Below are 26,133 nucleotides of genomic sequence, written 5' to 3'. Positions count from 1 at the left end.
CTTTCCTCTCTCTTCGTTTGTGGTTTGATCATTTTCTCTAATGGTATGCTTAGATATTTTTCTCTTTATCTTTTGTGTATTTCCAATAGATTTTTGCCTTGTGGTTACCATGAGTCTTTTACATATAAAAACTTACATTTATTGCCATCTATTTTAAGTTGATAATAAGTTAAATTTGAACTCATTCTAAAACTCTACATTTTTACTCCCCTCCACATTTTGTCTTTGATGTCACATTTTACATTAAGCGCCTTTCTGGGAGATACAGTGAGCTTGAGCCAGGCAGAGAGAGAGTGCAGATGTTGCATCCAGTAGCCTCTGAGCATCTTTGTAGATCCCTAGCTGTGCACCAAACTAGAAGCCTCCTCCTCAAGACTAATTTCCTTTATAAGCAAATAGGCCTTTTTCGCAGAAAGAATGGTGTGTGTTTCAGTCTGCTGTCTGTGCAGTTTCCTGGGGGTGGTAGCCTGCCAAGGACTGTCTTTTTGGTTGTTACAGCCCCATGGGACCCAAGAACACAGTAAGCCCCACCCTGGGCTGCAGCTGTAAAAACCAAGCCACCAGACATAAAAACTGGGACTGTGTCTTTGATTGTTAACAGTCCCAGGGGACCCAAGAACACAGTAAGCCCCACCCTGGGCTGCAGCTGTAAAAACCAGGACACCAGACATAAAAACTGGGACATCAGATGTGCATAAAAGCTCCCCTCTGGGAGTTACTGCTGCTGTGGAGAGCAGCAGAGGGCAAAGATGGCCCTTGCTGGCTGGAGTGAGGCAGATGGCATAAAGATGGTGCTGCTAGCCTCCGTCCTTAGTGTCCCAGCAGGTCCCTAGATGTATGTTAAATTAAATGCCTACTCTGCAGGTCAGCGCTTTACGATAAGTGAGCCTCTTTGACAGAAAGTCTGGGTGCCTCTCAATCAGCTGCTTCTGCGCTGGGTTGTTGGAGGGGAGGAGTGGTTCCAAGCATGGGAACCCTTTCAGTTCCTGTTCCCTCGTGGGTTTCGCGGACGTGAATCCCCTTGGTTTTTAAAGTTAGATGTTTTGGGGACTCATCTCTCAGGTGCTGCTCTTAAAACCTAGGGTGCCCAATTTGGAGTTCAGACCCGTTGCTCCTCAGGGAAAAGCTCCAGGTTGTGAGTTCACTCCTGACTGTGGGTCTCCACACCGGGAGAGGGTTTATGGCAAGAGTGTTTCTCAGCCTCTCCTTCCCACTTCTGAATTTGTACTTTTTGTTTGTACTTCATGTTTTAATATTTTATCATATTCATTTTATATTATTCTTTTGTGTGACAGTATGTCTTAAATCCCTGGTGGCTGGTTGTTTTCCCGCTCTGCCAAACTAAACCCTTTATCTGCTCTTAGAAAAGACTGAAACATGGATTACCCTTGAGCAGGTCCACTTATGGTTGGTGGATGGGGATTAAACTGTGGAGTGTTTACTTCATGGCACTCTTAGAGCATTTACATATGTCTAGTTTTGGGGGTAATGTCCCATAATCTCTAAGCAGGTAGGCTTCTTGTGGTTTATTTAGGATTTAAAATACCCATTTTTAATGTAATTTCATTATGTCTGAATTAAGATAGCTCTTATTACTTGTTACTAACACATTTTTGATGAAATCCAACCAAACATGAATTGTTTTTATTCTTTACCCTTCCCAGAGTGATGATTCTGACATTTGGGATGATACAGCATTGATAAAAGCTTATGATAAAGCTGTGGCTTCATTTAAGGTATGAAATGCTTATTTATTCTTTTCCTTATTTCCTCATGTGTAATACTCATTCAGGGAAAAAGATGATAGAATACTTACAGTAAAGTGTTGAAGTACATATTATTCAGTCTAATTTTGAAGATTAAAAGATAACAGGTTAGGGCTTCCCTGGTGGCGCAGTGGTTGAGAGTCCGCCTGCCGATTCAGGGGACACGGGTTCGTGCCCCGGTCCGGGAGGATCCCACATACCGCGGAGCAGCTGGGCCCATGAGCCATGGCCGCTGGGCCTGCACATCCGGAGCCTGTGCTCCGCAACGGGAGAGGCCACAACAGTGAGAGGCCCGCGTACCGCAGGAAAAAAAAAAAAAAAGATAACAGGTTAGATAAATTAGTTATCTTCCTTTAGAAGTTAGTAACCAGTCTATATGTCATCCCTTTAACAGAGGCAATTTAAGCAGAGTTTTAAACATTTATAATTTTTAATGTGTTTAGACTGTATCAAACTATCAAAGTCTTCTAATTCAGATTAGTGGAAGGACAATCTGAATTATACTTTTGAAACATTTAACAAGCCTTTATTGAAATAATATTGAGGATAAATAGCCTAGTGCAGTAATGAATACTTACAGAGTGTTTACAGTGTTCTAGGCACTGTTCCATGTGCTTTACATACATTAAATTAATGTAATCCTCCCCAGATCCTATGAGGTATCAAGTCAAGTGTTCCTGATGGTGATGAATGTCAGGGAATATACATTTCTTTTGCAGGGCGAAGTCTATTTTTTTGTGGCTCAAACAAGACATTTACACAGTTGTCCAATATCATCATTTTCCCCACTGTCTAAGGTGCTTAGTCTTATTGAGCATCATACGTGGGCCATTAGTAGTCCAGGCACAGAGCATACACTCATACAGAGCACCAAGCATGGAGTCCACTTCCATCCCTAGTCCCTCCTGTAGCATGAGGTAAAGGTCAGATCTGTATGTCATCCTTGAAGCTGAACTCTGAATTTGTCAATAACATGCTTTCCAACATACATTTAGACTAGAAATAACACTAATGCAGAGTTACCAAGAGAGTTCTATAAAACGCAGATGGGGCTCAATGTGGGACGGGGTTGGTGATATTGCGCGGGGAGGTAGACTGAGCAGAGAAAAAGAACTGATTTGGGCAAGAGATAGTTTACTTTTAATTGTGTTGCATTTGAGGTAAATGTGAAGATATGAAATTGGTAATTGGAAATGTTGAACTAAGGAGAAAAGTCAGAGCTGGATAATAGCTTTGGAAGTTTGTTTGCATAGAAAGTATAATTGAAGTAATAGGAATAGGTGATCATAAGCTGGTAAAGAAGGATGGCCAGTTCTTGTTGGGAATGCCCAAGTTTTAGACTTGATCAGAGAAATAATAAAAGAATTAGGGCCCAACATTGCTATGTCATCAAAAATGTTGTGACTATCAAAAAGAAAAATGATTGACAGAGTCTAATGTTATGGAAAGGTTGAGAGTGAGGAGACTTGCTTATAAGGGTCCTTAGAGCTGATTATCAGATATATGATACCTTCAAGAGCAGTTTCTTAGAATGTGGGATGGTGAAGAGAAGAAATAGAAGCTATCTGAGACGGTGGGGCCTGGAGACCAGTTTATAGTGACTGAGTTATATTGTGACTTTCTTAATATATCACCCTGTAACATGTACGTTTCTATTCATGTTTTCATAGCACGCTCTAAAGAACGGTGACATTCCCGAAGTTTCAGAAAAACCAAAAGGCGCACCTAAAAGAAAACCTGCTAAGAAGAATAAAAGCCAAAGAAAGAATACCACAACTCCCTTGAAGCAGGTTATTTTAAAACCTTGAGATTTAACTTCAAAGAATTTCTTGTTACTGTCCTTATTAAATAGTATAAAGTACCTTTAAATTATTAGGACAGTGTTTTCTATTGACATAAAATTTCTAAAGCACCTATTAAACTTTCTGTTGTTTAGGAACATGCATGTTAATATAAAGAATTAGGAGGAAATGATAAATACTAAATTCAGGACAGTGTTTATGTTGGAGGTAGAGGGGAGGAAGGCAGTGCAACTTGGAAGAAGTACCTGAAGGCTTAAACTGAATTGACAGTGTTTGACTTTTCTAAATCTGAGAGAGGTATCCTTTTTTTTTCCTTCAAAAATCCTAAAACTGTTAATACCTGGGGACCAGATACTCTGGGTAGAGTCATTTCTGCTATTTAAAACAGTCCACATAGAAGCTAATTATTTTGGTGTCTCATTAGTTGCTTTAGTTTCATCATCACCAAGGGGGAAGAGAGCTGATGTTTGATAAGCACGTGCTGTGTGTTGGGCTAGCGTACTGGACACTTTACATGCTTCCCCTCTTTTCTGTTCTTCACAACAAATATGTGAGGCAGATTATACTACACCCACTTAACAGATGAGGAAAATAAGACTCAAGGAGATTAAGAAACTGGTCCATGATTATATAAATGGCAGGACTATGTCATGTTATATTTATATTAGAATTCAGATTTCTGTGGTTTTGGCCCCAAGTTTTTTCACTATAACATTCTGCCTCCCAGAACAGTTAACCAGAGACTGTCCCCTCCACCCCCAACCCCGCTCCACCCAAACAAGATTATAGTTTACCCTCTTTTAAAGAAATGTGCATGTGTCTATCTTTGGTTTCTCTTATAGTGGAAAGTTGGTGACAAATGTGCTGCCATCTGGTCAGAAGATGGCTGTGTTTACCCAGCGACCATTGCTTCGATTGACTTTAAGAGAGAAACCTGTGTTGTCATTTACACTGGATATGGAAATAGAGAGGAGCAAAATCTGTCTGATCTACTTTCCACAACCTCTGAAGTAGCTAATAATATAGAACAGAATGCTCAGGAGGTAAGGATAAAAAAATGGAATTCTTGGAAGCAGAAACTAGATGACAAATTAAGCAGTATAACTGGTTGTCAGTTTGATCCCCTGAAGCATTATATTTTTCTTAATGATGCCTTTATAACAAAAGTACATGTATTTCTTTCTCTTAAAAGAATGAAAATGAAAGTCAAATTTCAACAGATGAAAGCGAGAACTCCTCCAGGTCTCCTGTAAATAAACCAAATAACATCAAGTCAAAAGCTGCTCCATGGAACTCTTTTCTCCCTCCACCACCCCATATGCCAGGACCAGGTCTGGGACCAGGAAAGGTAAACTACCCAGAAAAGGTTTTCCAGGAAATAGTTCATATAGTATTGGAACATTCAGCCCCTCCATGAAGTGACTCGTAGCTTTTCTCACGAAACTTTTTTTTTTTGGCTGCGCCCTGCAGCTTGCAGGATCTTAGTTCCCGGACCAGGGATTGAACCCGGGCCACCTGGACTGCTAGGGATTTCCCTCATGAAACTTTAGTAGCTTTCCATAGATGTTGTAAATACATACCTGAGAATTCTTTGTAAAGGAAATAAGATAGTAAAGCAGAATAGTTTATAATGAAAGCCTTTCCTAACAATTTTAATAGAGTATTAGGTATATTAGAGTAATAGCAAACTTTTGGAGATTGATATATATACTCTACTATGTGTAAAATAGATAACTAATAAGAACCTACTGTATAGCACAGGGAACCCTACTCAATGCTCTGTGGTGACCTAAATGGGAAGGAAATCGAAAAAAGAGGGGATATATGTATATATGTATAACTGATTCACTTTGCTGTACAGCAGAAACTAACACAACATTGTAAAGCAACTATTCTCCAATAAAAATTAATAAAAAAAATAGTTTAGCAAACTTAAGTTTGAAAGTATAATATTTTATCATCAGCTGGATGTCGTGCTGTAGTTCTCTGTGTCACTTGTATAAGGTATATAAAAATTGGAAGAGAACACAGTATTTACATCTGATACAGGTGAAATCCAAAGAAGCTCCCAGACTGTTTTGTGGAGCAAAATGTAAATGCTGTTTTTATTCATGGTTCTTTTGGTTATCGGTAGCAAATCAACTTAAACAAAAAGTATTTTTACTTTAGGTTATATCATGGAATCAAAGTCCCCGTCCAGTAGTTTTGTATAAAGCATTGATTTCTTCAGGCAGTGATAATAATAAAGATTTTTAAAATCAAGCATGACATTAAAACTTTTCCTTAGGATTCCCTGTTGAGAGCTTCCTTATTGAGGTTTATATTCTATTACATTTTTCAGAATGGTCAGACCTCTTAATTTATATACATAACAAACATGCTTCATTGGTCTCAGGGGGCTGATTTTTCTTGTTAAGTGAGAGACACTAATTTTTATAATATATGCTCTAAATTAGCATATGTAATTGAAAGGACATCCAATCGATTATGCAATTTAATTAATGAAATTGTGGGAGATATGGTCTTTTGGTCTTTTATGATGGAACTGTCTTGCTGAGTATACGGTCTCTGATTTATTAGGTAATTTTAAATTTTTCTTACTTTGGCTTTACTGCCTGAATGTCTACATAGAAAGGAAATGAGAAAAACCTAAATTTATGAGTATATATGACTTCAGCATTTGGTACGTGAAATTCTATTTAACCATTTTGATATGAATAATATAGATATTATTCTGGACAATTATTTCGATTCTTTTGACATTGAATTCTTTTTTGCTCTTCACATATTGAAACTGTTAAATTGGTCTTTCTTTGAAATGTTCTTTACAGCCAGGTCTAAAATTCAGTGGCCTGCCGCCGCCGCCACCCTTCCCGTCATCCTGGCTGCCTCCATTTCCTTCTGGACCACCAGTAAGTGCAAAAGAATTCAGATTAAACTTTGCTTTCATACACAGTTTGGGATTTAGCAGAACATAGGTAGTTCAGAAATGTCACAGCCAGGTTCTGATGGGTAAAAATTCGGACTAAACTTCAGGGTTTTTTTGTTTTTGTTTTTTATTTTTGGCTGCGTTGGGTCTTCGTTGCTGTGCGCGGCTTTCTCTAGTTGTGGCGAGCGGGGGCTACTCTTCATTGCGGTGCCCAGGTTTCTCACTGCGGTGGCTTCTCTTGTTGCGGAGCACGGGCTCTAGGCACGCGGGCTCAGTAGTTGTGGCTCGCGGGCTCTAGAGCGCAGGAGCAGTTGTGGCACACGGGCTTAGTTGCTCTGCGGCTTGTGGGATCTTCCCCAACCAGGGCTTCAACCCATGTCCCCTGCATTGGCAGGCGGATTCTTAACTACTGCGCCACCAGGGAAGTCCCAGGGTTTTTGTTTTTAATGACCTTCTGCTACCCAGACTCAGTTCTCTTATAGCCCATATTATTCATGCTTCCTTCCCAGCAGCAGTATCTCATTCTAAGGGAGATAGCGCCTATCCAAAAGGATTTATTTACACCATACCTTAGGATTAATGTTTTACCCTTCCAGGCATGGTCTGATCACGTAGACTGTCCAGATATCAACAATAGGCAAAATACAAAGACACTTTTTGGCAGACTGCATTGGGGTGGGGGCCGTGCAGATGTTCTAGCCAGAAATTTTACTTGAAAACGCTGTGTGGGTGTTTTTTGAGGAAAACCATAGAAGTATTTATCCTTTGTCTTTTACCTATAGCTTCATAATGGAACAGAAAAATAGGTCTAATGAAAGCAAAATGTTTAAATATTTTATGTGACCTGTTGCCTTTTGATTCTTATTCAATTTAATTTTATTGGTCTCTTGTTGTTGTTACTGGTTGGCTTTCTCCAAATCCCAGATTTTTAAAAAAATTTTAACTAGGAGATGACATGGAATGTAGGGAAAGATACAACTAACATCCAGCATTCTGTACGTAAAATAGGTTTCCAGACCTTATGTTTTTGTCTACTGATTTTAAAGTGTATCTTTCTCCGTTTCCAGATAATTCCCCCACCACCTCCTATGTGTCCAGATTCTCTGGATGATGCTGATGCTTTGGGAAGTATGTTAATCTCTTGGTACATGAGTGGTTATCATACTGGTTACTATATGGTAAGTGATCACTCAGCATCTTTCCTGACAGTCACTTTGTGGTTTTGTGACTTTGTTTCGTTTGTGACTAAAAAGTGGTTTCTTATGTTAGGTAGATCCTAAGAGTTGAAAACTATAGGCAGGTTCAGTTCCAGACCACTGCAATGAAGTGAGCATCACAATTAAGCGAGTCATGAATTTTTTGGTTTCCTAGTACGTATAAATGTTATGTTTACACTATACTGTATTCTAGTACGTATGTAATAGCATTATGTCTTAAAAGCAGTGTACATACCTTAATTTTAAAATATTTTATTGCCGAGAAAAGCTAGCTACTGTCTGACAACACAGGGTTGCCCCAGCCTTCAATTTGTGCAGAATACAGTATCTGCAAAGTACAATAAAGCAAGGTATGTCTGTACCTTACAGTTTTAAACAATACAGCTATCTAAGGCTAAAATTACTGTTGTATTGTCCCCACTAGGTATAGTTGTAGTGCATTTAAAAATCTTTCATATTATTAGGTTATTTTTATTACAGTTGGCCCTCTGTATCCACGGGTTCCGCATCCATGCATTCAACCAACTGTGAATGGTCGAAGAAAAAAAATTCCAGAAAGTTCCAAAAAAGCAAAACTTGAATTTACTGCATGCTGACAACTATTTACATAGCATTAGATATTATAAGTAACCTAGAGATGATTTAAAGTATATGAGAGGATGTGCATAGGTTACATGCAAGTACTATGCCATTTTATATAAGGGACTGGAGCATCCGCAGATTTTGGTGTTCAGTGGCAGGGCAGGATGGGGGTGTATCCTGGAACTCATTCCCCCCCCCATGGCTATCAAGGGATGAATGTGTACATTTTCTAATTTAGTGAAACTTTTTCTAAATTATTTTCTAATCTCATTAGTCTTTCTATTTTGATTTGAAATAAAATGGGTTGTAGGAGAGGGAAAAAGGAAGGATAATACCCCTAACTCCCCCACCCCACCTCCAAGTAAAAGGAAAAGAAAGACAAAAAAATAAGTTATTTTTGTGCACAGTGAAAGTCTGGTGTGATAAATGCCAAACTGGACCTTAGGGACTGAGGCTCCAAACTTCTCGTTTTATGCATCTATCTGTTGCAGACATGTTCTATTGTAGTTTAGCAGGAAATTTTAAAGTTTTTAAAAAATGAAACTAATATGGCATGCTAAGATTATGACGTGATACTTGAATTTTTAGTTAACTAATATATAGAAGAAACTAAACAACTGACTTGAAGATGTAATTTTATAAGTATATCATCTGTACATTCCTCCACCAATATTCTTACTTTAAAGCTACTCTTCAGCTGTTACATAACCCTGATATATTTGTACGGTATGATGAAGTTGCACTTTTAATGACCGAAATGATAATGGAAACTAAATTAATAGTTCGTACTGTGTTTTGAGACCAGTCATCTGATAACTTTCGAAGCTTCCCCCTTCTGCACTTCAAATTTCTCTGCATGTTTTCTGTAAATTATGAAATATAGTTGTTTCTCGGTATCTGCAGGCGATTGGCTCCAGGATCCCTGCAGGTACCAAAATTCAGGGATGCTCACGTCCCTTATAGAAAATGGCATACTACTTGCATATAACCTACACACATCCTCCTGTGTACTTTGAATCATCTTTAGATTACTTATAATACCTAATACAATGTAAATGATATGTAGGTAGTTGCTGGTATGTAGCAAATTAAAGTTTTGGTTTTTGGAACTTTCTGGAATTCCTTTTTTCTAATATTTTTGATCTGCAGTTGGTTGAATCCACAGATGTGGAATCTGTGGATACAGAAGGCCAACTGTATTTTGAAAAATAATTATATATAAAGTATTGGCATAAGTTATGTTTATTTATTTATTTTTGTGGTACGCGGGCCTCTCACTGCTGTGGCCTCTCCCGTTGCGGAGCACAGGCTCCGGACGCGCAGGCCCAGCGGCCATGGCTCACGGGCGTAGCCGCTCCACGGCATGTGGGATCTTCCCGGACCAGGGCACGAACCCATGTCCCCTGCATCGGCAGGCGGAGTCTCAACCACTGCGCCACCAGGGAAGCCCAAGTTATGTTTACTTTAAAATTTTTTAGACAGGAAAGGTAGAGGGGGCAAAATTCATCCATAGTTCTAGTACCCAGATGTACCATATTTTGCCTTGTTTTCAGGTTCATATCATGCAAAGGTTCATGGCTTTGTTTGGTTGTTGTTGTTAGTGTAAACTTTTTATTGAAATATGCAGGCAGAAGAGTACACATATCAGAAGTCCACAGATTGATGAATTTTCACAAAGTGATCACATTTGTGTAATCAGCGCTAATATCAAGAAAAAAACCACAATCCTAAAGTTTCCTTTTATCCCCTTCTAGTCATTACCAATCCCTTTCCTAAGGGTAACCCTTTTCCTGACTTATAATGTCATCAAATTTTTTAATTTTCTGAATAGAATCACACATATACTCCTTTATGGCTGGCTTATTTTGCTCAACACTTTGTGAGATTAATCTACATTGTTGTGTGTGGTTGTAGCTGTATTTCATTCCATTGTATACACATACCATAATCTATTTATTCATTTTAACTGTTGACGGACATTTGGTTTGTTTCCAATTTGGGGCTATTAAATATTTTTAATAATTAAGCTTTATTAAGATACAATTTACATGGTATACAGGTCACCCATTTAAAGTGCACAGGTCAGTGGTTTTAGTTTTTATTATATTCACAATTATGTAGCCATCACTATAATCAATTTTATTTCATTTCATTTTGTTTCATTTCATTTTATTTGTTTTTGGTCACACTGCACAGCATGTGGGATCTTAGTTCCCTGACCAGGGATTGAACCTGCGCCCCCTGCATTGGAAGTACAGAGTCTTAACCACTGGACCGCCAGGGAAGTCCCTACAATCAATTTTAGAATAATTTCATTATCTACCCCCCAACCCCAAGAAAATCACATACCCTCATTTTCCCCAACCTCCCAGCAGTAGGCAATGACTAAACTACTTTCTGTCTTCTTTTGGATTTGCCTATTCTGGGCATTTTGAATAAATAGAATCATACTGTATGTGATCTTTTGTGTGTATCCTTTTTCACTCAGCCTAATGTTTTCTAGATCCATCTGTGTTGTAGCATGTATCAGTACTTCATTTTTTATTGCCGAATAATACTCTGTTGTGTATATCACATTTTATCCATTTGGGTTGTTTCCACTTTTTGGCTGTAATGAATAATGCTGCTATGTACATTCGTCTACAAGTTTTTGTGAGGATGTACGTTTTCATTTCTCTTGGGTATATACCTAGGAGTGGAATTGCTGGATCACATGGTATGTGAAGGTTCAGCTTTGGTAGGTAACCAAACCAGAATACAAGTGTGGTGTTGTTGTTTTAATAATTTCAGACTTACAGAAAAGTTGCAAAAGTAGTACAAGAATTTCCATGTGTAGGTTCCCCAAATGTCAACTTTTTACCCCTTTAGGTTTCTCAGTCATTTCATTTTTCCTTCTCTCTCCTCTCTCTTTCTCTGTATCTATCTATATTTTGCCCCCCGAAGCTATTCAGAATCAGTTGCAGATACAGTGCCCCTAGCATTTAAATACACTATGTATTTCCTGAAAGGAAGAACATTCTTTTGTATAATCACCATATAGTTATCAAATCAGGAACTTAAATCAATTAATACTGATACTATGATCTTATCTACTGGCCTTATTCAAATTTTGCCAGTTGTCTTATGAGTGTCCTTTACAACAAAAGAAAGTTGTTTTTTAATCTAGAATTCAGTCCAGGGCCACGTGTTACCTTTTGTTGTCATATCTCTTTAGTCTTATGTGACTGACTTTTTAAATATAGTTTTGTGTCCTCATACCATTTACATTGTTTTGTATCCTTTAAAAATATATATTTGTTAATTACACGTGATAAATGTAAAACCTTGTAAAATTTTCAAAAATTAAAGATGAGACAAAAATTCTGTTGGTGATCAAAGCCATGCCCGTAAATTGGGAGACTGAGATTGACATATGCACACTACTATATATAAAATAGATAACTAATAAGAACCTACTATACAGCACAGGGAACTCTTATTCAATACTCTGTAATGACCTATATAGGAATAGAATCTAAAAAAGAGTGGATATATGTATAACTGATTCACTTTGCTCTAGAGCAGAAACTAACACAACATTGTAAATCAACTGTACTCCAATAAAAATTAATTAAAAAAAAAAAAAGCCAGGCCCAGTTTCTACCCTTCTCCAGAGGTCACCACTGATATTAGTTTGCCGTATAGCCTATGAAAATCTCTTTCTCTGTGTTCAGGTATATATGAGTGCTCATAAGAAATGTATTGTTTTTATGTTCATCTTTCTATATATAAAGACATTCTGTAAGAGTTTAGTTCAGGATTTCCCTGGCAGTCCAGTGGTTAGGACTCCGTGCTTCCATTGCAGGGAGCACAGGTTCGATCCCTGGTTGGGGAACTAAGATCCCGCATGCCACGTTGTGCAGCCAAAAAAAAAAAAAAAAAGAAGTTGGCTTTTCTTACTCGTCATTCTGTTGGTGACCAATTTCACTAAATTTACTGACCATTTACTTCAAATATATTCTTTCTAACTTCCCTGGTGATCACATCATTTCTCTCCTCCGCTTCATAGATGAACTTCTTCAAAAAATTATCTCTAGGGGCTTCCCTGATAGCACAGTGGTTGGGAGTCTGCCTGCCGATGCAGGGGACAAGGGTTCGTGCCCCAGTCCGGGAAGATCCCACATGCCGCAGAGCGGCTAGGCCCGTGAGCCATGGCTGTTGAGCCTGTGCGTCCAGAGCCTGTGCTCCACAACGGGAGAGGCCACAGCAGTGAGAGGCCCGCGTACCACCAAAAAAAAAAAAATTATCTCTAGTTGTCCTCTTTACTTCCTTATCTCACATTCTCTTCAGGCCTGTCAGGTAGACTTCTGTCTTTCCTACTGTATTGAGATTTTTTTGTTTTTAAAGATTGTTTTTAATTAATTAATGAATTTATTTTGGGCTATGTTGGGTCTTCGTTGCTACGTCTGGGCTTTCTCTAGTTGCAGTGAGCGGGGTCTACTCTTCGTTGTGGTGCATGGCTTCCCATTGCGGTGGCTTCTCTTGTTGCGGAGCCCAGGCTCTAGGCACGCGGGCTTCAGTAGTTGTGGTGGGCGGGCTTAGTTGCTCCAGAGCATGTGGGATCTTCCCAGACCAGGGCTCGAACCCATGTCCCCTGCACTGGCAGGTGGATTCTTAACCACTGTGCCACCAGGGAAGCCCTGTATTGAGATTTTACCTCCAGATTGCTGACTCAGTCAGTTCTCTGCTTTATGTCTCTTACCTCTCAGCAACATTTTAACATATTTGACTACACTTTTGAAAGACTTTTTTCTCCTGCCTTTGGTAACACGTTTTAATCTACTAGTCATTACCTTCTTCCTTGGCTGCTCCTTTTAGACTTCTTTAACAGCTTTTCCTCCTCTACCCAATATCTTTGTGGATTTCTTATGCGCAACCCATAGCCCTCTCTTCTCTAACTATAAACTCTCACTAGGTGACCTCATCTGCTCTAGGACTTAAAATGGCATGTCTGTACTGGAAGTTCTCAGATGTCTAGCTCTGAATTTGAGACTTGTTTATCCAACTGCCTATTTTCCCTCACCACATGGATGTCTGTTAGGTACATCTCAAACCAAATATAGCCAAAACTGAACTGTTAGTGTTATTTCATACACCTCTATTCCCACAGCCTTTCCATCTCAGTAAGCAGTAACATTGATGCACTAGCAATACCAGTTTCTCAAGCCACAAATGTGGAGTTAGCGTTGATTGATTCCTCACTTTCCTTCACTTTTTTTTTTTTTAAACATCTTTATTGGGGTATAATTGCTTTACAATGGTGTGTTAGTTTCTGCTTTATAACAAAGTGAATCAGTTACACATATACATATGTTCCCATATCTCTTCCCTCTTGCGTCTTCCCTCCCTCCCACCCTCCCTATCCCACCCCTCCAGGCGGTCACAAAGCACCGAGCCGATATCCCTGTGCCATGCGGCTGCTTCCCACTAGCTATCTACCTTACGTTTGTTAGTGTGTATATGTCCATGACTCTCTCTCGCCCTGTCACAGCTCACCCTTCCCCCTCCCCATATCCTCAAGTCCTTCTCCAGTAGGTCTGTGTCTTTATTCCTGTCTTACCCCTAGGTTCTTCATGACATTTTTTTTTCTTAAATTCCATATATATGTGTTAGCATACGGTATTTGTCTTTTTCTTTCTGACTTACTTCACTGTGTATGACAGACTCTAGGTCTGTCCACCTCATTACAAATAGCTCAATTTCGTTTCTTTTTATGGCTGAGTAATATTCCATTGTATATATGTGCCACATCTTCTTTATCCATTCGTCTGATGATGGGCACTTAGGTTGTTTCCATCTCCGGGCTATTGTGAATAGAGCTGCAATGAACATTTTGGTACATGACTCTTTTTGAATTTTGGTTTTCTCGGGGTATATGCCCAGTAGTGGGATTGCTGGGTCATATGGTAGTTCTATCTGTAGTTTTTTAAGGAACCTCCATACTGTTCTCCATAGTGGCTGAACCAATTCACATTCCCACCAGCAGTGCAAGAGTGTTCCCTTTTCTCCACACCCTCTCCAGCATTTATTATTTCTAGATTTTTTGATGATGGCCATTCTGACTGGTGTGAGATGATATCTCATTGTAGTTTTGATTTGCATTTCTCTAATGATTAGTGATGTTGAGCATCCTTTCATGTGTTTGTTGGCAGTCTGTATATCTTCTTTGGAGAAATGTCTATTTAGGTCTTCTGCCCATTTTTGGATTGGGTTGTTTGTTTTTTTGTTATTGAGCTGCATGAGCTGCTTGTAAATTTTGGAGATTAATCCTTTGCCAGTTGCTTCATTTGCAAATATTTTCTCCCATTCTGAGGGTTGTCTTTTGGTCTTGTTTATGGTTTCCTTTGCTGTGCAAAAGCTTTGAAGTTTCATTAGGTCCCATTTGTTTATTTTTGTTTTTATTTCCATTTCTCTAGGAGTTGGGTCAGAAAGGATCTTGCTGTGATTTATGTCATGGAGTGTTCTGCCTATGTTTTCCTCTAAGAGTTTGATAGTTTCTGGCCTTACATTTAGGTCTTTAATCCATTTTGAGCTTATTTTTGTGTATGGTGTTAGGGAGTGATCTAATCTCATACTTTTACATGTATCTGTCCAGTTTTCCCAGCACCACTTATTGAAGGGGCTGTCCTTTCTCCACGGTACATTCCTGCCACCTTTATCAAAGATAAGGTGTCCATATGTGCGTGGGTTTATCTCTGGGCTTTCTATCCTGTTCCATTGATCTATCTTTCTGTTTTTGTGCCAGTACCATACTGTCTTGATTACTGTAGCTTTGTAGTATAGTCTGAAGTCAGGGAGCCTGATTCCTCCCGCTCCATTTTTCGTTCTCAAGATTGCTTTGGCTACTCAGGGTCTTTTGTGTTTCCATACAAATTGGGAAATTTTTTGTTCTAGTTCTGTGAAAAATGCCAGTGGTAGTTTGATAGGGATTGCATTGAATCTATTCCTTCACTTTTTATAACCAATTTGTAAGAAAGTTCTGTTGACTATTTCCATACAGATCCTGAATCAATGCACTTTGATTTCTCTCCACTAATACCCATTCAAGATACTATCATCTCTTTTTTTAACCGAGATATATTGGCTAAAAGTTCGTTCAGGTCCCCATTTCTTTTAATTGCATGGATGTACCACATTGTGCTTATCCATTCATCAGTTGATGGACATTTGGGTTGTCTCATCTTTTTGGCTACAATGAATAATTCTGTTATCACCATTTGTGTATAAAATTTTGTATGGATGTATATTTTCAGTTTTCTTGGATATATATTTAGGTGTAGAATTGCTGGTTCAAAAGATCGCTGTAGCGGAACCATGGTTAGGGAGCTAAGATCCCACATGCCTCTCAGCTAAAAAAACAAAACATAAAACAGAAGCGATATTGTAACAAATTCAATAAAGACTTTTAAAAAATGGTACACATTAAAAAAAAGTCTTTAAAGAATAAATAAGTAAATAAATAAAGTGACTGCACCATTTTATTATAACCACCAGCGATGTGTGAGGGTTCCTATTTCTCCACATCGTCACCAACACTTACTATTGTCTCCTTGTTTGATTATAGCCATCCTAGTGGGTATGAAGTGATAACTTTATAATGGTTTTGATTTGCATTTCCCTAATGACTAAACGATGTTGAGCATCTTTTCATGTGCTTGTTGGCCATTTATATATCTTTTTTGGAGAACTGTCTATTCACATCCTTTGCCTATTTTTAAATAGGTTGTTTGTCTTTTTGTTGATGAGTCGTAATAGCTCTTTATATATTCTGGATAAGATATCATTATCTCTTACCTTACTGCAGCAGATCCCAAGTATTCTTTTTGCTTATGAAATTTCATGTCCCATCCTGCCAAATCCATTCTGAATACAGCAGCTAGAGTGATATTTTATTTTTTCAAATATTTATTTATTTATTTGCATGGGGTCTTAGTTGCACCATGTGAGATCTTTAGTTGCACCATGCAGACTTCTTAGTTGTGGCATGTGGACTCTTAATTGCAGCATGCATGCAGGATCTAGTTCCCCGACCAGGGATCGAACCCGGGCATTGGGTGCATAGAGTCTTACACACTGGACCACCAGGGAAGTTCCTCCACACTCTTCTTACTCAGTACACTCCTGCAACACTGGCCTCTTTTCTTGCTCATGTCTGGATTTATACCTTCTTCTGGGCCTTTGCACTCATTATTCTTTAGTCTGGAAAGCTGTTACCCTGTATTTCACTTGTCTGGCTTGTTGCTCAGATCTCAACTGAAGTTTCATCTTCCTGATTAAACTAGAAGTGATCCGCCCTCATTCTCTATTATATCACCCCACTTAGATTCTCTGTGTGGCATTTATCGTTCTTGGTATGATTTTCTTTACCTGTTTATCTGTCTCCTTCCAGTAGAATGTTGAGCTCCACAGGAGCAGGGACCTTGTCTTTCTTATAACCTTGGATCTTTAGCATCTGGAATAGTGCCTGGTTCATAGTAAGTCTGGTTCAGAATAAGTTCATCATTTGCTAAATGTTGAACATTAGCAAGTTTTTCCTCTGGTAATTAGATAACCATTCTTATATATAAAGCTTCTTGCAGATTATTTCCTTACGACATCTGGAAGTATCATTATTGGGTCAAAAAGTATAAACATTTTATTTTAGTATAGTTTTTAAACATTTTAGTAGCTTTTGATACTGTTGACTGCCTTTCCACAATTCTTTCCATGTGTATTGCCACTGGCGCAACTTAAAAATGTTTGTTTTACCACAGCCTTAAATAGTTATACACCTTATTGCTTTCTTCTTTGATAACTCTAGCAGCAGTTAAAAAATATGAATGTTCTAACGTGTCAGAATATATTTGATTTGAAGGATGACCTGGATGAAAATTAAAGTTGGTTAATTGTACTCATAAACATTCATATTTCACATACTTGATTGTACTGTTATTAAAACCTAGCAGATTTTCAACAGACTTTGAACTCTGGGCCTAACCAACAAAATGCAGATGTTTCTGTTTCTTTTGTGAGTTCAAGCACCAGTTCCTAGGAAAGCAGCCTTGTCCAGTATATATGCCACAAATTCAGGGCTAAGCTATGATTAACTTGTTCCAGAGAAATGATCTTTACTTTTTGCAGTATTATTTGTATATCTGCATAAATTAAAATATAAACCTATGTTCATATTCAGAAGTGTAAACAAATTGCCATTTCCTAGATCTTGCATTTTTGTCTCTTGGAAATTTTTACCATTAAAAAGAAGCAGCTACTGTTCATTGTCATGTTTTCCAATAGCTTATGTGTGTTTTAGAGAGTGTTGCCTTCAGGTAGCGATTCTTAGCCATTGCTCCACAGAAGCATACACGATTGACAACTTTTCCATTACTAACCTGTTCCCATAAGAGCAGCCAGACAGGATTTGGGTCTAGCTCTTAACCTATACATTTTTCTTTTTCTAGAAATCCTAACAGAATGCAGATGAATGAGAGTAATGTTATTGAAATAACATAGCACAGGCTCTAACTTTGGTACTTATTAGTAACAAATCCCCTTTAATATATCTTGTGGCCTCAAAGATATAGATTAATGGTGAAGTCGAAAGCTAGTATATATGTAGGGAAAGATAGAAGGTATTGAGGCCAGAAGGGAGAAGAGAGGAGTAGGACATTTGTGCTAAGTATGACCAGGAAAAACAGTAAATATTTGAGTCTTGATTTTTTTTTTTGAACTTCTAAAATATTTTTGTCTAGTGAGTACTGGTTTTTAATGGTTTTATTTTAATAAATGAGTGTGACACATTATATATTATATTTGACAGAAAATAAGATATAAGTTGGCTCAGGAACATCTTCAGACTTAGTGAAAGAAGAAAACTTTCTTAATTGCAGCCTAATAATTGTTTACTTTGGAGTCACTTTTAAAGTACATTTGAAGGCTGTAAATTTATTTTCTGATGATATTTTGTTAAAGAGAATTAATGAAATGTTTTATGTGAAACAAAATGTTCACTTCTGTATAAAATGTGTGTTCTTTTTTTTTTTAAACATCTTTATTGGAATATAATTGCTTTACAATGTTGTGTTAGTTTCTGCTGTATAACAAAGTGAATCAGCTATATGTATAATGTATCCCCATATCCCCTCCCTCTTGCGTCTCCCTCCCACCCTCCCTATCCCTTAGGTTGTCACAAAGCACCAAGCTGATCTCCCTGTGCGATGCACTAGCTAGTGCTTCCCACTAGCTAGCTGTTTTACACTTGGTAGTGTATATATGTCAATGCTACTCTCTCACTTTGTCCCAGCTTACCCTTCCCCCTCCCCGTGTCTTCAAGTCCATTCTCTGTGTCTGCATCTTTATTCCTGTCCTGCCCTTAAGTTCATCAGAACCACTTTTTCTTTCTTTTTTTTTTTTTTAGATTCCTCATATATGTGTTAGCATACGGTATTTGTTTTTCTCTTTCTGACTTACTTCACTCTGTATGACAGACTCTGTGTCCATCCACCTCACTACAAATAACTCAATTTCTTTTTATGGCTGAGTAATATTACACTGTATATATGTGCCACATCTTCTTTATCCATTCATCTGTCGATGGACACTTAGGTTGCTTCCATGTCCTGGCTATTGTAAATAGTGCTGCAATGAACATTGTGGTACATGACTCTTTTTGAATTATGGTTTTCTCAGGGTGGGATTGCTGGGTCATATGGTAATTCTATTTTTAGTTTTTTAAGGAACCTCCATACTGTTCTCCATAGTGGCTGTATCAATTTACATTCCCACCAACACTGCAAGAGGGTTCCCTTTTCTCCACACCCTCTCCAGCATTTACTGTTTGTAGATTTTTTGATGATGGACATTCTGACCTATGTGAGGTGATACCTCATTGCAGTTTTGATTTGCATTTCTCTAATGATTAGTGATGTTGAACATCCTTTCATGTGTTTATTGGCAATCTATATATCTTCTTTGGAGAAATGTCTATTTAGATCTTCTGCCCATTTTTGGATTGGGTTGTTTGTTTTTTTGATATTGAGCTGCATGAGCTGCTTGTATATTTTGGAGATTAATCCTTTGTCAGTTGCTTCATTTGCAAATATTTTCTCCCGTGTTCTATGCTTCTAAATGCCTTTATTTTCCTTACAGGGTTTCAAACAAAGTCATAAAGAAAGAAGGCACTCACATTTCAATTAAGGAGTAAGTCTACCATCATTATAAAAGAGAATGTTACTTTTTTATAAATTTTGTAGTTTGTAGAAAATATATGTTTAAAAATTAAAATATTGAAAAGTAGAAAAGTTAATGTAAAACAATATTAAAGACATTTTGATGCAAAAACTATTTGATAAAAGATTGATCTAAATCCCCTCTAGAATTCTTATGATGTCAAAGTATCATCTCAGCAAATACTTGTTGGTTGGTTGTATTGAAAGGAAAACATACCTTTATAATAAAGAGATCCTTAGAATCAGAGATGAAATTTTGCGTCACTGTAATCAGACAGTCAGACTTGCTTTTTCATTTGAGTTGCAGTATGAAATACACTGTATTACCTATGAAGTGTTATGGTCAAAAAAGTTTAAGTGGAATTTAAACAAACCTTTAGGATCTACTTTCCCATTTATCAGAAATACTGGGGATAGAGCAACAAGTTAAATGACACCACAAAAGAAATGATCAGACAGGTCCAGAACGTGGCATGTTGTAGAAGATAACTGGCCTCCTTTCTTCAAAAATTCAGTGTCATGAAAGAAAAAATGACATGGAGTAGGTAACTATTCCAGATTAAAAGTGACTTGAGATATAACAGCCAAATACAATGTGGCATCCTTCATTATTCATTAGACCCTGGTTTTGAAAAGCTATTTGTAAGAGACTTGGGGGTTGAGGAAATTTGAATATAGACTGGATTTTAAATGATATTAGATAACTATTGCTAGTTTTATGAGCTGTGATAAGGGTGTTGTAGTTTCTGGAAGAAGGTCTTTAAATTTGCATACTGAAGTATTTAGAAGTGAAGTGTTACAGTGTTTGTAATACATTTCTAAATGATTTAGCAAAATGTATATATGTGTGTGCACGAAGCATATATGGCTGTTATTGAATCTCAGTGGTGTTCATATGGATGTTCATTGTACTATTTTTTTCTATTTTCTGTGTGTTTGAAAAGTACATAAGAAAAGTGTTCAGTATTTTTAACTAAATTAGTAAAATCTGTGTGTCTATTGTATTCCCTTTTTACATATTATTTTACACTTTTGGTCCATATTCATCCATATTTTGTTGTTTGTCATCAGTATTTTGTGCATGTGTGTGTGTATATATATCCCCACTTAATATCACATTTTTAATGTTTTTACGTATTCTTTCTATCAGCTTGTTTGCCTGTATGTTATGCCACTCTTCCTTTAGTTCAGTAGCTTTTGGCATTCTCAATAACATTAGTAACTACCTTCTTATATGTAGTACTCGGTTCTATTCTGTCACAGCGTTAGGGTAACTTTCTGTGTTGTGACTATTTAATAAAAGGTTGTGGACATTATGATTCTTAGTGGATGTTTCCATGTTGCCTTGAAAAGCAAATTTCGAAAAACATTTTTTCAAAATCTATGCATTCCTGGGAGGGACATTTTTTAAATTATATAAATCCTCACATTTAAAAGTATAGTTACCTGTATTTCATTCTTCGATTAAAGTCAGTTTTATTCAATTGAAGTTCTTCAGCTAGGTTATTCAGCTAAGTCTAAAGAGATGAATAGAAAAACTAGGCAGGGGATGAAGTGGGCTGAAGTATTCCAGGCAGAGAATGCACAAGCTAGAAGCATTAGGGCAGTGTGTTTCAAGGCCTAAGGCTGGCCCAAATGTCATACCACTGTTATCCGTTCTCCATCCATGTAAGTTCCCCTCTTTGCATCTGTTCTCTGCTTATTTCTATTACATAGCTTTTCACAGTATAATATCTTTATTGTTTATATATCTGTCTTTCCTCTGTCATTAGAGGCAAGGCACTACATCTCATTCTTCATCATGTCTACAGTATCTGGCATGGTTTTTTGAAGTCTAGAATGGGCTTAGAGCACAGATTGGAGGGAATGTCAAAGAAGAGAGAAAATGAAGTCAAAACAGCTTGTTTTCTGGCTTTCACTATAGTAATTGTCCTTGTGGTTATGAAGAATCCTAGATGGAAAATTCCATGGTCTGTACCTATATTCAGAAGATAGGCAAATAGAAGGTGAGATGCCATAATTGAAGAGTACCTTCATTAAGGGATCAGCCAGAGATTACTTTATCTGAGTCATGTTGTAAGTTTAGCTTTTCTGTATGGTTGCCATTAACAGAAATAAACTACAGGGTTAATGGTTATGAACGTAAGTTATGTGTTGTTTGAAGCTCTTGGTGAATGGAAAACTATGAATTCAATTCAGAAATAAAATTCTGAAAGTTTAACCAGAGCAACTCCTGCTTCTGCAGAAATCCATGTTTATATACAGCAATCAGTAGAAGACATTCAGTATTCAGGTATTTCACAAAATACTTGGTGTTTTATCATTTTTGTGTATGAATTGTGGCCTTGCAAGAGGATTCAAGAACATTTTTACATCGCTCTCATTTTTTTTTCCAAATACTTTTTTTGAGGTTAATTTATATACAGTAAAATGCACAGATTGGGACTTCCCTGGTGGCGCAGTGGTTAAGAATCTGCCAGCCAATGCAGGGGACACGGGTTCAAGCCCTGGTTGGGGAAGATACCACATACTGCGGAGCAGCTAAGCCTGTGTGCCACAACTACTGAGCCTGCGCTCTAGAGCCCTCATGCCACAACTACTGAAGCCCGCGCTCCTAGAGCCCGTGCTCCACAAGAGAAGACACCGCAATGAGAAGCCCGCGCACCGCAACGAAGAGTAGCCCCAGCTCACCTCAACTAGAGAAAAGCCTGCACGCAGCAATGAAGACCCAATGCAGCCAAAAATTAAATAAATAAATAAACTTTTTAAAAAAATGCACAGATTTAAAGTGAAGAGTTTGATCAGTTTTGAGAAGGTATACCATTGTTACTACATCAAGATAAAAGAACATTTCCCTCAGTCCAGAAGTTCCTTTGTACCCCTTTCTAGTCATTCACCACACTTACCTATCCTGGCAATCACCATTCTGACCTCTGTGAACAAAGATTAGTTTTACTTAGTTTAGAACTGCAATCATACAGTATGTTCTCTTTTGCACAGGATTGTTTTAAATTATTATTACTTGTGGGTTCAGCTATTGTCCTGAGATTATATATGTAACATATTTTGAAGACACCAAGTAATATAGTTGGAGAAGCTTTTGGAGAAACTAATTTCTTTTCTTTCTTTTTTTTTTTTTATTTTTTTTAATGGAAGTATAGTTGGATTTACAGTGTTTTAGGTGTACAGCAAAGTGATTTCAGTTATACATATACATGTATGTATACCCATTCTTTTTCAGATTCTTTTCCATTATATATTATTATAAGATATTGAATATAGCTCCCAGTGCTATACAGTAGGTCCTTGTTGTTTATCTATTTTATACGTAATAGTGTGTATCTGTTAATCCCAAATTCCAAACTTATCCCTGTTTCCCCTTTCCTTTTTGGTAACTATGTTTGTTTTCTATGTGAGTCTATTTCTATTTTGTAAATAAGTTCATTTTTTTAGATTCCACATCTAAGTGATATCATATGATGTTTGTCTTTCTCTGTCTGACTTACTTCACTCAGTACGATAATCTCTAGGTCCACCCATGTTGCTGCAAATGGCATTACTTCATTCTTTTTAATGCCTGAGTAATATTCCATTGTATATGTATATACCACATCTTCTCTATCCATTCATCTTTCAATAGACATTTAGGTTGTTTCCATGTTATGGCTATTGTAAATAGTGCTGCTATGAACATTGGGGTGCATGTATCTTTTCAAATTAGAGTTTTCTATAGATATATGCCCAGGAGTGGGATTACTGGATCATATGGTAGCTCTATTTTTAGTTTTTTAAGGAACCTCCATACTGTAGGAGAAAGTAATTTTCTGAGGTTCGAAGTTCTGATCCTTTCATTACTAGTTATTGTGACACATAAGTTGACCTTTTATATTTTAAAATGGCATATAATTTAGGGTTGAGCTGCATTCTACTTTAAATAAAACTTTGTTTCTAGGCAGAAGAAGAAAGATGTGAAGCAGTATACCTGAATATTAATGAGTCTTTGTGTTTAGATAAATACTTCTGGTTAATCTTATTTTATATATATATATATATATAAAAGATAGCATAGCTACCTTGTTTGATACCAGTCAGTTGTTAGTTAGGGGAGCAGGGATTTGATTTGAAATTTTTTGCTTACAAACTTCATGTTTTTTCCAGTTAAGCTGCTGATCTGGAAAGTTGTACATTGTTTGGTAAAATTTGGACTCTGTAGTTTCCCTACTCTTGCCATTACCTGTAGGTAGAATTTTGACTTCTAGGATATGGTTCATTTTACTTTTACTGTAAAATTTATAATAAACATTTAAATTAAATTTGTAAAAAAAAAATCTTACTTTATAGAACTTGGTTTCAGTAGACTCTTAGCTCTGTGTTAGTTGGGTTTTTATTGTAAAGGAAACTAGAAACTGTCACATCATACTTTTCTTCCCTTACAAGTAATAATAGCTATATTTTCTGAATGATTACTATGTGTTGCTAGGCACTGTTATTTCATTGAATCTTTTTTTTAAAAATAAATCTATTTATTTATTTATGGCTGTGTTGGGTCTTTGTTGCTGCTCACGGACTTTCTCTAGTTGCAGAGAGCAGGGGCCACTCTTCATTGCAGTGCGTGGGCTTCTCATTTCAGTGGCTTCTCTTGTTGCAGAGCACGGACTCTAGGTGTGCAGGCTTCAGTAGTTGTGGCACGTGGACTCAGTCACCCCGCGGCATGTGGGATCTTCCCGGGTCAGGGATCAAGCCCATGTCCCCTGAATTGACAGGCGGATTCTTAACCACTGCACCACCAGGGCAGTCCCTCATTGAATCTTAATAGCACCCTCAAGTTAGTTACTATTATTATTCCCAAATGACTTGCTTTGGACCACGTAGTAAGTGGTAGAACTCTGTGTGACTTCAGAACTCTCTCCAGCTCTCAGCCCCCCAGCAACTGCTTCTGCCCGGCTCTGTGGAGTCTTGTCCTACACGTGCATAATTTAGGATTTGGGCAAGGACCTAAGTGGGAATCCTACACAGATTTTTGGGGCTCCTTCTCTTTAAGACCCTCCTCTCTAGACCTTACCTCCACAAATCCCATCTGCCTTATTCCAGAGCCTAGACTCCAATCCCTGTTTCTTCCCCCCACCCAGGAAGAACAGTACTCTCTACTCAGGCTCCACCTTTCATGCTGCAGTTTGGAAATTGTGTCCAGCCAAAGAGGGTGAATGCAAAACTCACCTGTTTCCCTTTCTCAAGAATCTCACCCTGTGCTCTCTGTTGCCCAATGCCTGGAAACAGTTGCATCATAAATTGTGCCCAGTTTTATAACCTATCACAGGAAAACAAGTACACTACCAACTATTCCTCCTATTTTTAAACAGACATTTTATCATTTTTTTGAATACTTGGATGGATGGCACAATTCATTGCATCACCTTTTCATTTTGGAACAATTAATTTTCAGTTGTGGGATGATTTCTGAAAGATTAATCTGTTGTGATGGTTAAAACAAAATGTGCTAAACAATGATATTACACCCTATCTCTCAAGTACATAAGGTTCATATGTCAGATTTGGGGTTATTGGTGTGTGTGTGTGTGTGTGTGTGTGTGTGTGTGTGTGTGTACACTTCTCTATGACAGTAGTAGGTCTATTTTGGGCTTTTTTTGTTAAACTGTAGTTCCATAGAATTATTTTTGTGAAATTGTTGATTAGTTTCATGTATTGGGCCTCAGAATCTAATTACTGCTGTAGATTATCATGTGTTGTCATATTGCTTCCCCAAAAGAATAAATAGTTACTAAAGCCCTCATCCTTTACACTTACCGTAATTAGAGTATCTACTTGTTATAGTTTATTTAAATTATTTCTTTCTCCATTGTTATTCATGTTATAAAATAAAAGTTCTAAAATAGTTTGAATCGGTTTTTGAACATTATTCAGTTTATTCTTTTAATTCTTTTTTTGTGTGTGTGTTTTTCTTAAACTACATTGTTGTTTGTTATGTATAGCAATCTGATAGGAAAATATATTTAAATGAAAAAGTAAGATGCAGAACTGTGTGTATTTTGCTTCCTGCCATTTGTGTAAATATACATTTATATATATGCATGTGTGTGCATTGATTATCATCTCATGGCAATAGTCTAGTTACTACTGAAGAGGGACTAGAAGACACAGGGATGTGAGGGAAACTTCACAGTATACCTTTTTGTATTTTTTCTACTTTTGTGCTGTGTACATTTACTGACAGTAAAAAAATAAATATGTAATTAAGTTAAACTTGGTAAGATATTGATATATCATCTTACTCCTTAAAATTTTTTTCTTAATATTTTTTTATTGAAGTATAGTTGATTTGCAGTGTTGTGTTAATTTCTGCTATACAGCAAAGTTATACATACAGTCTTTTTCTTTTATTTTCCATTATGGTCTATCATAGGATACTGAATATAGTTCCCTGTGCTATACAGTAGGACCTTGTTGTGTATCCATTCTATATATAAAAGCTTACATCTGTTAATCCCAACCTCCCACTCCATCCCTCCCCCAGCCCCTTCCCCCTTGGCAACCACCAGTCTGTTTCTATATCCGTGATTCTGTTTCTGTTTC

The 26,133-nt window shown here is 37.4% G+C and overlaps 1 protein-coding gene across 8 annotated transcripts in view; it reads left to right on the top strand.

Moving 5' to 3' along the window:
- Nucleotides 1–26,133, top strand: part of LOC101330346 (survival motor neuron protein) — a 45,771-nt gene that overhangs the window by 12,512 nt on the left and 7,126 nt on the right. For 6 of the 8 annotated variants that reach the window (XR_012330717.1, XR_012330719.1, XM_019929904.3 and 3 more), the window contains exons 2-8: nucleotides 1,665–1,736; nucleotides 3,437–3,556; nucleotides 4,411–4,611; nucleotides 4,761–4,916; nucleotides 6,400–6,480; nucleotides 7,565–7,675; nucleotides 19,463–19,513. Coding sequence is in view for 5 of the 8 variants with exons in the window: in XM_019929904.3 (XP_019785463.1) it covers nucleotides 1,665–1,736; nucleotides 3,437–3,556; nucleotides 4,411–4,611; nucleotides 4,761–4,916; nucleotides 6,400–6,480; nucleotides 7,565–7,675; nucleotides 19,463–19,510 (789 nt within the window). In the remaining 3 variants the exon portion in view is untranslated. Of the gene's footprint in view, nucleotides 1–1,664; nucleotides 1,737–3,436; nucleotides 3,557–4,410; nucleotides 4,612–4,760; nucleotides 4,917–6,399; nucleotides 6,481–7,564; nucleotides 7,676–19,462; nucleotides 19,514–21,314; nucleotides 21,549–21,952; nucleotides 26,122–26,133 lie in introns of those variants that run through there. The other 2 variants (XR_012330718.1, XM_019929905.3) reach the window with 2 other exon arrangements.

Source organism: Tursiops truncatus, chromosome 3 (genome assembly GCF_011762595.2).
Source record: "Tursiops truncatus isolate mTurTru1 chromosome 3, mTurTru1.mat.Y, whole genome shotgun sequence".
NCBI classification, from domain to species: Eukaryota; Metazoa; Chordata; class Mammalia; order Artiodactyla; family Delphinidae; genus Tursiops; species Tursiops truncatus.
Note: the sequence above shows the minus strand (reverse complement) of the source record. Positions and strands in the feature narration are given on the sequence as shown.